This window comes from Anser cygnoides, chromosome 16, assembly GCF_040182565.1.
Source record: "Anser cygnoides isolate HZ-2024a breed goose chromosome 16, Taihu_goose_T2T_genome, whole genome shotgun sequence".
NCBI classification, from domain to species: Eukaryota; Metazoa; Chordata; class Aves; order Anseriformes; family Anatidae; genus Anser; species Anser cygnoides.
The window spans coordinates 11,495,433-11,510,465 of NC_089888.1; the positions used below are offsets into that span (position 1 = coordinate 11,495,433).

The 15,033-nt window shown below is 61.2% G+C and overlaps 1 protein-coding gene across 3 annotated transcripts; it reads left to right on the plus strand.

Annotated features, from left to right (window-relative positions):
* The first annotated feature begins 601 nt into the window (after nt 1-601).
* Nucleotides 602-11,235, plus strand: SNTA1 (syntrophin alpha 1). 3 transcript variants are annotated; one of them, XM_066978305.1, is made up of 8 exons: nt 602-900; nt 3,244-3,429; nt 8,374-8,563; nt 8,655-8,862; nt 8,940-9,070; nt 9,756-9,952; nt 10,033-10,220; nt 10,387-11,235. In XM_066978305.1, exons 1-8 carry the CDS (start codon nt 639-641, stop codon nt 10,477-10,479), a joined length of 1,455 nt encoding a protein of 484 aa, XP_066834406.1. In that variant the 5' UTR covers nt 602-638; the 3' UTR covers nt 10,480-11,235. The 3 variants fall into 3 exon arrangements, with proteins under 3 accessions (XP_066834406.1, XP_066834408.1, XP_066834407.1); XM_066978307.1 differs by lacking the exon at nt 602-900 and adding an exon at nt 2,533-2,838; XM_066978306.1 differs by lacking the exon at nt 602-900 and adding an exon at nt 2,971-3,124.
* The last annotated feature ends 3,798 nt before the right edge of the window (nt 11,236-15,033 follow it).

The window sequence follows — 15,033 nt, forward strand, 5'->3', positions numbered from 1 at the left end:
GGTAGATGCGATGAAGTTCTTCTGAATCTTGGCGTTTTGCAGAAGCTGGAGCTCAGCGACCTTGGTGGCCCCAATCCTGGAGGCCTCTGGAGCTGCCCGAAGCTCGAGGGGCACGGGGGGATGCGCCGAGGGGTGTTTTTTTTCGTTCCTAATCGCTGCCGCTCGGTTGCAGCAAGAAATGCCGGTGTGCCGAAGACAACCAAGCGCCGTCGCCGTCCTCAAGAAGCGGGCCCAGCGCGGGGCAGGCGGGGGGGCCCCGAACACCCTCCCCCTGCCTCCCCTGCCCGAGGGCAGCGCGGGGCCGCCGGGAGGCGCCCACCCCCGGGCCCTGCAGGGAGCAGCCTCGGAGAAACCCCGGGGCCGGTCCCGGCTACTTCGGGGCCCGAGAAGCGCAGCGGGGCGGGGGGCGCGGGCGCGGCCACCCGGCAGCGGAGCCCCCTCGGCGTCCCCGCGCCCCGACCCCGCCACGAGCCCTCCCCGGCCCCTCGCGGGGCGGCTCGGCGGGCAGCCCGGGGCCGTCCCACCCCCCCAAATAAAAAAAAAAAAGCCCCACAGCAGCCGAGCGGCGGCGGCGCGGCGCTGCCCCGACGGGGCGGGCCGGGGGCGGTGCGCGGGGGGGCGCGGAGCGGGCGCGGAAGATGGCGGCGGGCAGGCGCGCCCCGCGCAGCGGGCTGCTGGAGCTGCGCGGCCCCGGCGGGCACTGGCTCCGCGTCCTCCTCACCCTGGCCGAGGACTCGCTGGGGGTGAGCCCCGCCGACGGCCCCGGGCCCGGGGAGGCTCCGGCGGCGCAGCTGAACGGCGGCGAAGGGGGCTCCGGCGTGCCCGAGGCGCTCGCCAACATCAGGCGCACGGTGCACGTCGTCAAGCAGGACGTGGGGGGGCTCGGCATCAGTATCAAAGGTGAGATTGGGGCGGGGGGGGGGGCCCGCCGCTGGCGTCCTCCGAGCGGGCTGGGGGTGAGGGGTGAGGGGTCCGGGGAAAGGGGGAGGGAAGGGGGGGGGTCGGGCAGCGTCCGAGCTCAGTGCCCGGGGAGGTGGGGAAGGGCAGGGGGCTGCGTGGGGGGGCGGGGGGACACGGGGACAGGGGCTCCGGGAGCGGGGGGGGGGGACACGGGGACATCCGGGAGCGGGGGGGACACGGGGACAGGGGCTCCGGGAGCAGGTGGGACGTGCACAAAAAGCTGCCCCTTCTGCAGCCGAGGGGAGCGCTTCGCCCGTGCGTCCTCGTCCTCGTCTCCGGCGTGTCCCCGTGTCCCCATGTCCCCGTGTCCCCGTGTCCCCATGTCCCCGTGTCCCCCGGTCCCTGTGTCCGAGCGCCGGCCCCTGTGCCCGTCCGCCCCCCGAAGGAAACGCCTGTGACCCCCCCAGAGCCGTCGCGGGTCTGTGGGGTGCTGAGCGTGCTGGGAGCTGGAGCCCCGGGGAGCCGGGGGGGCCCCTTAGAGCCGCTGCCCGCCCTGCACCCGGCTGGCTATGCCTCAACTTGGGGCTGGAAACTTCTCGGGGCGAGGGTGGCCCTTCTGGCCCCGGCTGGCTTTCACGAGGCTCTGAGCTCTGCTGGAAACTCCGTGCGGGGGGAGCTCAGTCCAGGGGGCTGCCACCGCGCGTGGCCGAGGGGGTCGTGGGGCTGCGTGCGTGGGGGGGCCTGGGGACGGTGGCAGCGTGGCTCTCGCCTCCTGACGTGGCTTCCCCTCCCCGGAGCCTCCAGCTCGCTCCGTAAGCGGGCGCCGCGGGGAGGTTTTGTGCTGTGGGTGTCCCTGTGCGGGGACTGGGTCAAAACCCAGTGCTGCCGGCTGCTTTTTGGGACGCCGGAGCTTGCCAGCCCTTTTGGGAAGCGTAAAACCCCCTTTGCAACAACCCCTTGGCTGCAAAGCTGCCGCTGGCTCCGAGGCTCTCCCAGGAAAGGAGAAACGTTACTTGGTTCAGCTAAAACTTTATTTTTGCAGTGACGTATGTGGAAACCAAGGAGCCGTAATCCAAACTGGGAGCTGCAAAGCGTGACGGCCGCTTGGGCAGCCCTGGCTCTGCGTTACTCTGCCTTAACTGAGGGGGGGGGACGGATGCTTTCCTATTCGTATTAAAAAGCAGCCCCCTTCTTGCAGTTTAACCTCGCTTTCCTACAGCAGCAAGCCCTGCGGGGGTGTGGAGGGGATGACGGAGAAGGGAGCTGAGGGGCTCTGGCAGCTTGGTGCCCCTCGTGCCAACCAGCTCCTGCTGCTCCTGTCCATGGCCCAGGGGCAACGTGAGGGGCAGAACCTGAAGCAAACCCTTCTGGCCCTAGCGTTGTGGCTGGGTCCACACCCCAGCCAGCCTAAGCTTTTTTGCTCAAGTTTCTGGTGTTTTGGGGTCAGGGTGCCATCCTGCTGGGGCTACCGCAGACGCTCCTGGCAGCAGCTCCCTGTCCGTGCACGCAGCCCGGGCGCAGCCGAGGACTCCCTGCTGCGAGGGTGGGCTCAGCAGCTCGGAGCACCCCCACGGGGGCCTCTGACAGCTGATAACCGGAGCCCTCTGCTCCTCGAGCGGCTTGGCAGAAATCTGAGCGAGGAAATGCCTGCGGCAGGGCCGGGAGCAGCCCCGGGGTGATAACGCAGCGCTGGGCTCTCCCCCTCGGATGAGGGATCCTCCCGGGGAGGCTCCTGGGGACAGGCTGTCCCGGGGGGCGCGGGGCACGTCGGGCACTGCTGCTCCCTGCTTGCCGCCCTGCTGCTGTAGCTGCTGCTCCCGCGCCTGCAGGCTGCTCGCATCTCCCCGCGGGTTCAAAAGTTAATGTGCAAATTGATCTCCTCAAGCTGCCGGGAGGCTTGAATAGCATCCTTTTAGGCTGAAGAATGGAAAGCAGCAGGTAAATAGAGCCACTGGGCAGAGGGGAGCAAATACCCAGGTCGGGTCGCTTCTCCCTGGCTCTTCTGCCTCTCCAAACACTCAGCTGCCTGATCCATTTAGATCGTGAAGTCCTCGGAGCAGGGATGGTTGCTCAGCGCACACGATTAATAATGCAAATAATGACATGGTTTCCTGCCAAAATTGATGGGGAGACAGCCAAGGTATGTGTTTGCTCCACAAGGAAATCTGCAACCATTCGGAGGTTTTTTGGGAGCAATTATCTTCAGCTGCTGTAAAGCCTCACGGTATGTTGGGTACTGCCAGGGAGAGATGCGGAGGGCAGCGTGGTCGTTGCAGGGCTGGCTGGAACCTGAGCATCCCCGTCTGTACGTCCGTAACCGCTTGGTTTCCCTTCTGTTCAAAGGTGGCCGAGAGAATAAAATGCCAATCTTGATATCCAAGATATTCAAGGGGCTGGCGGCGGATCAGACCGAGGCGCTCTACGTGGGAGATGCCATCCTTTCCGTGAACGGCACCGACCTGTCCGAGGCGACGCACGACGAGGCGGTGCAGGCGTTGAAGAAGACGGGCAAGGAAGTCGTCTTGGAAGGTAGGGGCCGAGGTGGCACCGGGGCGCTCCTGCTGCTGGGCTGCCGATGCCCGTCTCCGCAGAGCTCCTGCACAGCCACATGCTGGGTGCCCACCCCGCGACACTCCAGGGTGTGCTGGAGCCGTGCAGGGAGCCTGGGGGTGGCACAGCATCTGCATACACGTTTGCATACTCTTTTAAATGGGAAACAATATATGCAGAGTGGCTTATCTGCTCATACGGAGAGCCGGAGGGGTCCCCCCGCGGAGCCAGAGGGATGCGCTGGGTGCCCGGCGGCTGTGCCCCAGCTGCAGGGACCATGGGCAGGCTGCAACGGGAGATTTGGGGCAGGTCTATGGGGCGGGTGACTTTTCTGTCATACGGCTGCACCCCGAGGTCCTCGGTGCCGGGGGCAGTGGTCAGCTCCATGTTCTTCCCATGGCTTCCATTTAAATCCACACCCTTGGCCAGAGTGGGGCCGCATGGTTCTGCGGGCTGCCCCAGGTGGTCTTGGAGCCCGAGACACTTTCTTGTGCGGTTTTAGGGCTGCAGGTCCCAAAGGGAGGTTTTCGGCTGGGGGCAGCGCTGTGGGCTGTGCCTGGACAAAGAAGAGCTCTGTGTCTTCTGCTGTGAGCAACCTCCGCGGCGCTTTCTTTCCTGCTCCTTCCCCAGATTGTGTCATCTCCAGATTTTCAGTTTTCGCTTTGCTCAGCCCTTTTCTGCTGTGGGTTCCTCCTCTCCTGGGAGCCGCAGAACCATGCTTCAGCCTGAGGAATGTGCTGCTCTGCACAGCTGCTGGGAGCAGATAGGGGGGTTATTTTTTTTTTCTGACCAAAGAGAAATACAAGAGCCTCTTTCTCTGGAAGTCTCTGAAATTCCTCCCCGTGGCCGCTGCACTCAGACCACCCTCTCTCTGTTATTTTCTTTTCATCCTTTACTTTGGCATGGGCTTCCTTTCTGCTGGAGGTTCTGCGGGAGGTGGAGATGGGCTGCCCTTTCTCGAGAGAACAACTTCTCTCCCGGACCAACCTCCTCCTCCTCCTCTTCTTCCTGGGGAGCCGGGTGGGTGCTTCCAGGCCGCCCTGCAGGGAGGCACCTACATTTCTGCAGAAGCCGGGCTTCCTCCTAAATGAAAGCTCCCGGCAGGCACACTTCTGCTCCAGGAGGAGAGCTGGGCTGGCTCCTGCCGTGATGTTTTTGGTTGGTTTGGATTGCTGCCGTCACCCTCCTGTGGCACGGTGCTGCTCGGGGTGCTGCGGGCAGCCGCTGGTCGTCGCACGTGCGCACGGCATCTCCATCTCCGCTCCTTTCTGAGTGCGGCGGGGCTTGGGGGCAGAGCGCTGCCCTGAAGCCAGAGGGGTGGTGACAGGGGACTCCCCTGCTCCTTTCTTGTCCTTGGGTTTGCTCCAGGGCTCAGTGAAAAGCAGCACGACGACCTTAGCGTCCAGCAGGTGCCTTCTGGTGCCGACTATGCTCCCTCGCAGAACCCTGTGCCTTGGCAGTGTCCAGGGCTGGCTGTCCCCTGCTGTCCCCTGGCCCTGCAGACAGCTCTGGGCCAGCCCCACGCTGTTTCAGTTAGCTCCAGAAATGTCCCCTGTGTGCCCCAGCCTGGCACAGAGGGTTGGTGACATCTGTGCTGGGACAGCCGGGGACAAGGGCAAGCAGCACAGCGGGGTCCCCGCAGCCCCTGGGCCTCCCCATCTCTTCATTTAGCTCTGACTTCCCTTACGTTTGCCAGACATACCAAAAAGGAGTCATTCAGCACAGCCAGCACGTGTTCACACCACCTTTCTCCTCCCAGCCAAGCTTGTTCTCAGACCTGGAGCTTTAAGGGCGGTTCACAAAGTGACGTGAAGGAAACGAAGCTCTCGTCTTGCTCTAATTAGGAGAGCGACCGCACGCAGCAGCATCGGGAGAGTTTGCACACTCCTTGTGTGATCGCTGATCGGGGTGATGAGTTCAGGTGGAACCCCAAAACGGCCGAGCTGAGCACTGAAACGCGTCAGTCCCAGCGCCAGAAGTGCCCCACGTGCTGGATCCGGCCCTGCACTGCCAGTCCTGGCCGGGCGCGATGATGTGCGGAAACCTCCCGGCGTGCCCTGCCAGGAGGCCTCTGCATGTGCCAAGCTGCAATCTTCATACTTGCAGGAGGAGTTTGTTTTTATATTACATTGTTATTTTGGGGAGAGGCGCTCTGCCTGACCTTATTTTTCCCCTCATTGGATTTTTTTTTTTTTTTTGCTCTGGGTACAAAGCAGTTCTCCAGGACTTGTTTGGCCAAGGGATAGCATGGAAGGTTGAAATTCAGAAAAAATAACTGTTGGATGCCCGGTTCTGGCTGCAGCAGTTGCAGAGGGTGGAGATGTGCATGGTGTGAGATGTAAAATGTCCGCAACATTCGGCTGGCCCTGGAGAAAATACCACAGGACCAAAGTGGCTGGAGTTTTTGGGGTGGCGGTGACCCGGATTTGTGCGGTGAAGCAGAAATCAGGTGCCCACGGGCGCCAAGCATCCTGGCTTTATGCCTGCCGGAGCTGTGCAGGATTGAACCTGCAAGAGCAAACCCCCCCCAGCAGCAGCTCTGAGAAGCTGCAACTTGGGCGGCTGGGCTCTGCCCTAGGAAGTGCCACACGTGCTCACGTGGCTTAACCACGGCGATGGAGACTTCGGACCCGCCTTAGGATGATGCAGAGGTGGTGAGGGTCCCTGTCCTACCTTCACCTCCCCTCGCCTTCCCCTGGCAGATTGTGGGAGACCGGCCACCTCTGCCTTGTGATTTCATGTGCTAGTTTTGCGCCGTCGGTCCCAGTGTTGCTCCGAGGCAGAGAGGGGCCCGCCGGAGATGGGCTTAGGACCTCATTAGGGCTGGAGCTGGATCCCCAGGACCTCTCTGGAAGCCTTCCAGATGTGATGGCCGCTCCTGCAGCCGGAGCGCTTTGGCTTGCGATGCTGTGCAGGTGCTACTGGAAAGCTCTCACCTCTTGGGGACAAACAACGAGGCCCTGGCCAGCAGCATAGCTGTGAGCCTCTCCGCCATGCGTCCGTGCTGTGATGTCCACCTTGCAGCAGAGCATGTGGACGGGGCTGTTCTGTCTGCAAGAAATGCCTTGGGGTGGGTGCTAGGATCTTGGGGTCCTGCCCTGAATTTTTTGGGGTGCACCAGGGTCCTCTGACAAGCTTTGCAGACTGTCCTCGGGGCAGGGACAGAGCCAGCTGGCCTGAGGTCACATTTCACATGGGCGCGGTGGCCACGTGCGCATGTTGTGGGCTCCGCAGTCGTGTGTGTGCTGGGGTGGGGGTCTCTGGCACAACTCACCCAGGGCACCCCTGGGGCAGGGTCCCCTGCGCCCCGTCCCCTGAGCGGCTCAGTGGAATTCCTCCTGGAGTCAGGCAACATCGCCTGCTGCCTAGTTCCCCGTGCCCCTTCCTCCTGCCGCGAGCGGAGGCCATCGGGATGTGTTCCAGCCATGGCACAGCTGATGTCGGTGACGTCCCCTGCCTGCCCGGAGGTGACACGCGGGACAGGTGGTGCGGGAATGCTGGAAGGAATTACCGGGGGTGGCGTCAGGGAGGGAGGGCTTGGAGTGGGGGCAGAGCAGGCAGCGTGTCCCCGTGCCCCAAAGCGCTATCGCTGCCACGGCCGGCTCTCGGCATGTGCCGGTGCCCGCAGATGAACGCCCATCTCTGTGGAATCCAATTAGCTCCCAAGCACCCGAATAACGACAGGTCCTGCTGCCAGGATTGCTGGCCCAGGGCAGCCTCCAGCGCAGCTCGCATGCCTGCGGGAGCGCGGCGGCTATTTATACCGGGAGGCACGGGGCTGCCATGGGGTGACCGACCCACGTGCGGCAGCGGCATCGCAGCCCTTTATAGCGGCGGCTCAGCCGGGCTGGGGCTCAGCACTGCCACCGGGGTGAGACGAGGTGATGGGGCCGTGTCCCCCCATGGGGCACGTCCCCTCATGCCCTGGGGCTTTGCCTCTCCCCGTGGTGCCCCCACTGCAGCTCGCACGCTGGATTTGGGGATTTTGAGGTTTAGGAGCGCTCGCTCTGGCTTTGCTGCTGCAGTGGAGCTGGTCCACCAGTGTGCCACCTATGACAGTCAGCTGCAAAGCCCGGGGTGAAACCAGCTGTGACGGTCTGGGACGTGGCAGCAGGCACGTGTCTGTCCCCTGGTCCTTTCCCAAGGGCCACCCAAGGAAAGCCCTTCCCCAGAGCCATCAGCCAGCCCCACAGCACACAGGGCATCGCTGTGCCCAACCAAAGCATTTCTGCCCGTGCTTTGGATCAGCCTTGGGAGCCGCTGACCCAGTTTTCCAGCTGTGCCTGTGGGGCCCCATCAATTTGCTGTAACTTTCATCTCCCCCTCTCTTAAACCTCCGGAGCTGGGCTGTGGTACAGCGGCTCTGATGTTTGACTCTGACTCGCTGGGCACTTAAAGATGATTTCTCGTCCCTGGTTTCTAACTCACCAGTCAGGGTTATGTGAGCTGTGCACACGCAGTTCGAGGCTTTTCCTGGGTCCAAGCCATGGTATTTGAGAGCTATTACTGCTTTGTTCCCACTTGGCCGCGGGACCGGCTGTACCAGCACAATTTGGACTGTGTAATTTTGGCCTGGGCTTCCTGCCCGTTCCCCACCCCACGCCTCCATGTGCTGCCCTGGCAAACAGGGTCCAGGTTGAAATTGGATCTGTGACCTGAGCCACGTTAAAAAAAAAAAAAAAAAGAGGGTAAAAGGTTTTTTTTTTTAGCCCAGCTCAGCTCACCAGAGCAGTTGGCAGCATGCCCCATGCACTGGTGTGGGGTGACTGCAGGGAACCCAGAGCAGCACCCATGGGTGGTGGATCCAGGGGGATTGGGGAAATGGTGGAGGAGGCATGAGGGGTTTCAGCAGTGTGGGTGGGTGCTGGTGGGCAGGATGTGGCCGCCACGCCATGCTCTCACTGGGCGCTACCTCTCTTCCAGTGAAGTATATGAAGGAGATCTCGCCCTACTTCAAGAACTCGGCGGCGGGGGCGACCGTCAGCTGGGACCCCTCTCCCTCTGGCCAGCAGAAGCGGTCGTCCCCCGTCCTGCCGCCCCGCGAGAGCCGGACCGTCCCGCTGAAGATGTGCTACGTGTCCCGCAAGTGCCTCCCCGCCGACCCGGAGCACAGGTCAGGGTGATGCCACCACCACCGCGCCGGCCACCGCTCGGGGTGCCCCATGGAGGGCCGGTGGGGACCCAGCGGGGCCGTGTCCCTGCAGGTACCTCGAGGTGTGCTCGGCGGATGGGCGCGTGGCTCTCTTCCTGCGGGCAAAGGACGAGGCCACGGCGCAGTCGTGGCTTGGGGCCATCCAGGGCGCAGCGAGTGCGCTGCTGCCGCGGGTGAAGGAGGAGCTGCGGGCACAGCTGGTGGGTGCTGGCACGGCGGGCGGCAGGGACGTCAGGCACGTGGGCTGGCTGACCGAGCAGGTACCCCCGTGTCCCCCCCACCCCTGCCACCTGCTGCCGAGGGGTCCCTGGCCAGCCCTGACCCCGGCTCCTCGCAGCTCCCCGGTGCCGGCACCAGGAACCTGCTGGCCGTCCTCACCGAGAAGGAGCTGCTCCTGTACGGCAGCCTGCCGCAGAGCCGCGATGCCCTGGGCAAGCCTGTGCACAGCTACCCGCTCATTGCCACCAGGTAGGTCCTGCGTGTGTCCCCGGGGTGGTGGCGGTGTCCTCAGGATGGTGTCCCCAGGGATGGTGGCGGTGTCCCAGGGCTGGCAGCTGTGGCCAAAGATAGCGATGATGTCCCCAGGGATGGTGGCGGTGTCCCCAGGGATGGTGGCGGTGTCCCAGGGCTGGCAGCTGTGGCCAAAGATAGCGATGATGTCCCCAGGGATGGTGGCGGGATGGTGGCGGTGTCACAGGGATGGCGGTTGTGGCCAGGGATAATGGTGTCCTGGGATAGTGGTGGCATCCAGGGGTGTTGGCAGGGCCGCAGAGTTGGTGGCAGTGTCCTACAGTAGTGGTGGAGCTTGGGGGACGGTGGCAGAGCCCCAGGGACGGTGACAGAGCTTGGGGGATGGTGGCAGTGCCCGAGGGGTGGTGGCAGTGCCCTGGGGGTGGCGGCAGTGCCCTGGGGGTGGCGGCGGGCACCCTAGGACTTGGTGGCAGAACCTGGGAGGTGGTGGCAGCGTCTGGGGGTAGTGTCGGGGCCGTGGGGACAGGGGAGGTGCCCGGGGTCGGTGGCACGGCTTGGGGGCGGCGGTGCCCGGGGCCTGTTGCGGCGGTGCCCGGGGGGCGGCGCAAGATGGCCGGGCCCGTCGGCGGGGCTGCGGCGCCCCCTGGCGGCCCGCGGGGGGCTGAGCGCCGCCGTGCCGCAGGCTGGTGCACTCGGGCCCGGCCAAGGGCTCGGCGCTGTACGAGGCCGAGCTGGCGTTCGCCCTGCGTGCCGGCACCCGGCTGGGGGTGCAGAGCCACCTCTTCAGCCTGGAGAGCCCCCGCGACCTGGCGCTCTGGACCCGCTTGCTGGTGGACGGCACCCACGGCGCCGCCGAGCTCGCCCAGGAGGTGTCCGCAGGTCAGCGGGGTCCCGCGGCGGGCGCGGGGCGGGGGGTGGCGGGGTCCCGCGCCCGTCCCTGAGCCCGTCCCTGTCCCCAGCCTGCACCTGGAAGGGGCAGGACTGCACCCTCTCCATCCACATCGACAAGGGCTTCACCATCTCCACCACGGAGCCGGGGCTCAGCAAGACCGTCCTGCTCCAGCAGCCCTTCGAGAAGCTGCAGATGTCCTCCGACGACGGCACCAAGATGCTCTACTTGGACTTTGGCGGCCCGGAGGGCGAGATTGTGAGTTGGCATCGCCCTCGCTTCCCCCTGGCTCCCACCGGCCCGGGAGGAGAGGTGGAGCGGGGCGCCCGCCCCGCGCACGGTACCTGCCCCGTGCATGGCACCCACCCGCTGTCTGTTGTACAGCCCTTCCCATTGCAAATGTCCCTCTGCTCCTTTCTTGCAGCAATTGGACCTCCACTCCTGCCCCAAAACCATCGTCTTCATCATCCACTCCTTCCTCTCGGCCAAGGTGACCCGTCTGGGGCTGCTGGCGTGAAGACGGAGCGGGGCCCCAGCCCCCGCCACATCTATGCACCTCCCTCCAGGCCAAGTCCAGCCCGAAGCCATCCGGACAGGACACAAGTCCCCGAGGGGTCACGCTACCCTCCCCCGGGGCGCTGGGGACAGCAGTGCGGTGATGTCCCTCTTGGATGGCAGCACCAGGACGTCTGCGGTGCCCCCTTCCCCTCCCTGCTCCCACCACGATGCTCGGCTGGAGGAGCCCCCGTGGGAGCCGCACAGTCACTCGAGTGCCTTGTGAGATGATATTTTCTGTACAATGAACCCGTTTGTATGGATGTTTTATATTTATATCGCCCCCGTTACAAGTGCCGATGGGGCAGCTCTCATCCACCCACTTTGAACCCCAGAAGAAACCCTCAGGTTCTCCAGCGCGAGGACGTGTGTCTGTCCGTCCCCCGGGCATGCGTCTCGGAACGGGGGCTGCAGACCGGGGTCAGCTCCGCGTTGCTGGATAGATGGGAACTGCAGATCAGCTCTTATTTGCCAAATTTTTCGGTATCGCAGCGTACTATAGGAACCACTTCTCTTTGGGATGGTCACACGGTTCGTGTGACTTTGCCAACTCCTGCATCATTTTATTTCCCGGTTTGGGGGGGAGGGAAATCAGGTGGCTGGTGGGAAACAACTTGTTTTATGAACCAAAAAATTCTGCATGAAAATGCCTCTTTTTTTTTTTTTTTTTTCTTTCTGTTTTCGGTCAAATAAACATTGCAGCTCACACCCAGCAGGAGCTGAGGGCCTCCTGGTTTTGCTTGATGTGGAAAATCCGTGGGTGCTGCCTGGGCTGTGCCTCAGGTGTTTGCTGCCAGGCGACGAAGCACAGTGCAGGGTTTGCCTTGGGATGCCGCCGGGTTGGAGGTGCTGGTTTTGGGGTGTGGGGGACCCTCTGCGGGGGTTCATGATGCGACAAGTGGAATTTGCTGATGAGTTTCTAAGGGGTTTCAGTGCAGGGCTCTCAGTGCAGCATCCACACATGGGGACAGGAAAGGGCCACGCTCACATCACTGAAGTGACAAATTCTGGATTAGTCTTTTCCTTTTGTCCTGGCCCTGTACGTGTGCGTGGGGGAGACCGGGGTCTCCTAGCAGAGCTCCTAACACTCAGACTGAATATTAGCAACTAATTAGCAGCAAATATCCTTTTTTTAATGATAGCTCATGCATCCTGTTATTCTGTGCTAACGTGGCGTGGCTCAGGGTAGTGGGGTGCATCAGTGGTGTCGCTGGTCTTGGAGAAATGAAATCCCCACATCTGTGGGGGGCAGTGCTGCTCCTTGAGTGCTTATTGCGTGGGGTAGCACCGGCAGGTGAGATTGCAGGGTGTCTGCTTCGAGAGGAGCCACGGAAGTTAATGATTTGCCTAATGAAGATGAGCTGGTCCCTCGCAAAGGGGACCCTGATTCTGTTGCAGCCTTTGGGATGCATGGGAAAAAAATAAGCTGAATAAAAAAAAAAGGGGTGAGTGTTAGCAGTCAAAATGCAAAACTTCCAAGGAAGTGAGGTGCATGAGATCTGAGCAGGAAGAAAGCAGAAGAACGTCTTACGTGGTGTAAAAAATAGGTCTGATGGGGCACGTAAGCACTGCGCTGCTCTGTCTTGGTGGGACGGGGGGCAGGAGAGGAGGGGGCCCGCTTCGTGCCCTTGCAGGGAGCCCCGTGGCTGCTGGCACTCACTGTCCACAAACCCAGCTTCTTAATGCACACCACTGTCAGATTTCCAGGTCTTGCAAAATGGATTTGCAGAAAAAAAAAAAAAGGAAAAAAAAAATCCAACATGTTACTAACTGCTAAATCAATACAACAAGTAATTTAGAAACAGATGGTGTATTTTTCTATGATGAAAAGCATGTCTGCACAAGGAAAAATGTTATTACTGCAATTTACCTTCCTCTTCCTGCCCTACAGCCATTACTCTTTGGGGTTCATTCCAATAAAACAGGGAATCACTCCCAGTCCCAAGCAGATCTCCTATTAATCTCATAGACTACAAACTGCCATCCTGCTCCATCGCTGGGCAGTGGAAAAAATGGTTCAGCTTGGAGATGGAGCTTTATTTTCTTGGATTTTTTCGCATTCAGTGCTGGTGACGGAGCGGTGAGTTTTTCCCCCGGATATTTTTTGGTGGGGTCTCCCAGTGTCTGCCCTTGGAGGTTGGATCCTGTGAGTCTCTCCGAGCCTGGGTACCCGAGGTGCTTCAGGTTTGGGGTGAGGCCAGCCCCTGTGCTCGTGGCCAGGAGTATCACATCGCGGACGGTGGGAGGGAGGCCAGGGGGAACTCTGCGTTTTAGCACCATGGCTGCTCCTCTTGTGCATGGGGCTGGGAATTTGGCTTCCAGCTGAGCCAAGGCTAGAAAAAAAAGGGAAATCCCACATCTGCTGGAGCTCCTCATTCTGCTCTTACTGCTGCTTCCCACACAGCATCAGCCAAGAATCCCCCCCAGCTCTTCCTGGCTGCCTAAAGTATCTGTTTCCTAAAACTCCTAATTTTCCTAAAATTCCTAATTCTCACCATCTTGGATCCTGCACTGTCGGTCCTTACGGTGAGCTTGGCCAAGCTCTGGTTTGGTTTCTCATGGCACGTTATGATGCCAGCAGCCCGACCGAGTTACTCAGATGACAGCTCTCTGCTCTGCGGGCTTGATGGAAATGTCCAGGGATGTTCAGATGTGTGGGCATGTCATCCCCTGGGGATGCCGTGGCTTGTATTCCCCAGGGAGGAACAACAGCTCACAGGGGTTTTGTTCCTCCAGGTGCTTTCATGGCACGAGAACTAATATTTTTGAAAGCGGCTTTAAAATAAATGCAATGAACTCAGCTTGTGGAGCTGGCATGCTTTTGATGGGCTGAGATGCAAAGCAGATTTGTGAAGCTAAGTGGGCTTGGTGCAGCCGAGGCTTCATCTGGCCACCAGGACTTGAAGAGCGCAGGTAAAGGGGGTTTTGAAGGCGCTGTGAGTGCCGGGGAAACGGATGGCAAATGGGAAGGAAGGAGGTTCCCGGCTTCCTTCCCGCTCCCGCCTGTACTTTTCATTAGTCAGCTCTGACCTTTTAGCGCTGTAATCAAACAAGACAACCTAACACTTAAATCTGAGCGTTTAGCGCTGACATTTACAATTGGTTCTCACGTTAGAGAGGCCAAATGAAAATTTCCTAACAGACAGCATGCTGCAGGGAACGGGAATCAAATAATTCATTTGCCGAATAACACACGCGCCGGCCCCCATCAGCTGTCTGCCGGGGCCTGCATCGCATTGCATGGTATTTGTACTGGAGCACTTGTCATTAAAAAGTCAATATTCATCTGGAGCTGGCGATCCCGGAGCCAGCGCCTGTGCTGGGTGCGGAGAAACTGGATTTGGCATTTGATGGATGTGAGCGCGGGTGATCCTCCCCAGCGGGGAAGTTACATTAAATGTTAAGGAGCCAGGTCGGTAATGAGGATGTTTCCTCTTGGTCAGCCTCGGCTGCATCCTTGCCTGAAAACCGAGCACGGGGCATGTGCCTGGGTGCCCCCGGGTGCTCCTGCTCCGCGCCCCCATACGCAGCCTGGGCAGGGGTGGGCTCCGCAGCCCGTCGCTGGGTGGAACCGGGCTCTCTGGGGATGCTGAGGCCAGGACGTGGGACATCCAAACCGCTCCTTACTGCCACGTTAGCCCAGCATCGCTCGGGGTGCGGCTTTTCCGTAGTGCCAACAGCGTGCTGCTGCCGGAGGCTGTCACCTGAGGACTTTGCAGGAGGACGAGGAGCAGCATCTGTTTGTGCAACCACTTGACGTCCAACGGCATCTCCTGGTGTGGCTGCACGCAGAAATATTTTGCTTGGAGGAATAAGGGTGCTGCCTGCACGATGTCCGTGCAGCCTTCAGTTGCTGCTCTGCTGTTACTTTCTGCTGGTGACCTGAGGACATGGGTGGGGGACACGGCCCCGGACCTGCAGGGGCCTCAGCTTGGCACCACGTAATTCCTGCTTTGCATTGTGCCCACCGGGCTGCCACTTCCTCAGGCTTTCCTCTTCCTTTCATTCCTTACAGAAAATCTCTGTTTACTCTGCGTGCCCACGCTGTGCCCGTCTGCCGGGGGTGTGCCGGTGTCCCCTCCTGGCCCACTGCGTGACATCTCTGTGGCAACACGGTGCAATACAAAATTGCCCGGCTCGAGCGAGGTGCGAGCAGCCCTTTGCCCCTTCCACGTGAGAGGTACGTCACACTGCGCTGAAACCACGCTCAGAGGCACAGCGACCTCAAGGAGATCTCCATCGAGCACTGCGGGGCCCGTGGGAGGCAGCCTGGGGTGAACGGCCTCGTGCAGGCCTGTCCTGGGCCCTCGCTTGTGCGGGAGCCGACACCAACACTGCGGGTACAAACGGGCCCGACCCCATCCCATCGTGATGACGTGAAAGGAAGCAAGCCCACCGGTGACACCTCTGTCCTCCTCCTCGCCCCAGAACGAAGCAGCTGGTATGGATAGTCTCATTAAAAGCAGGGGGAAAAAAGTCATCAAAAAGCCAAGGAAATCCAGGGGTTTTCATCCCA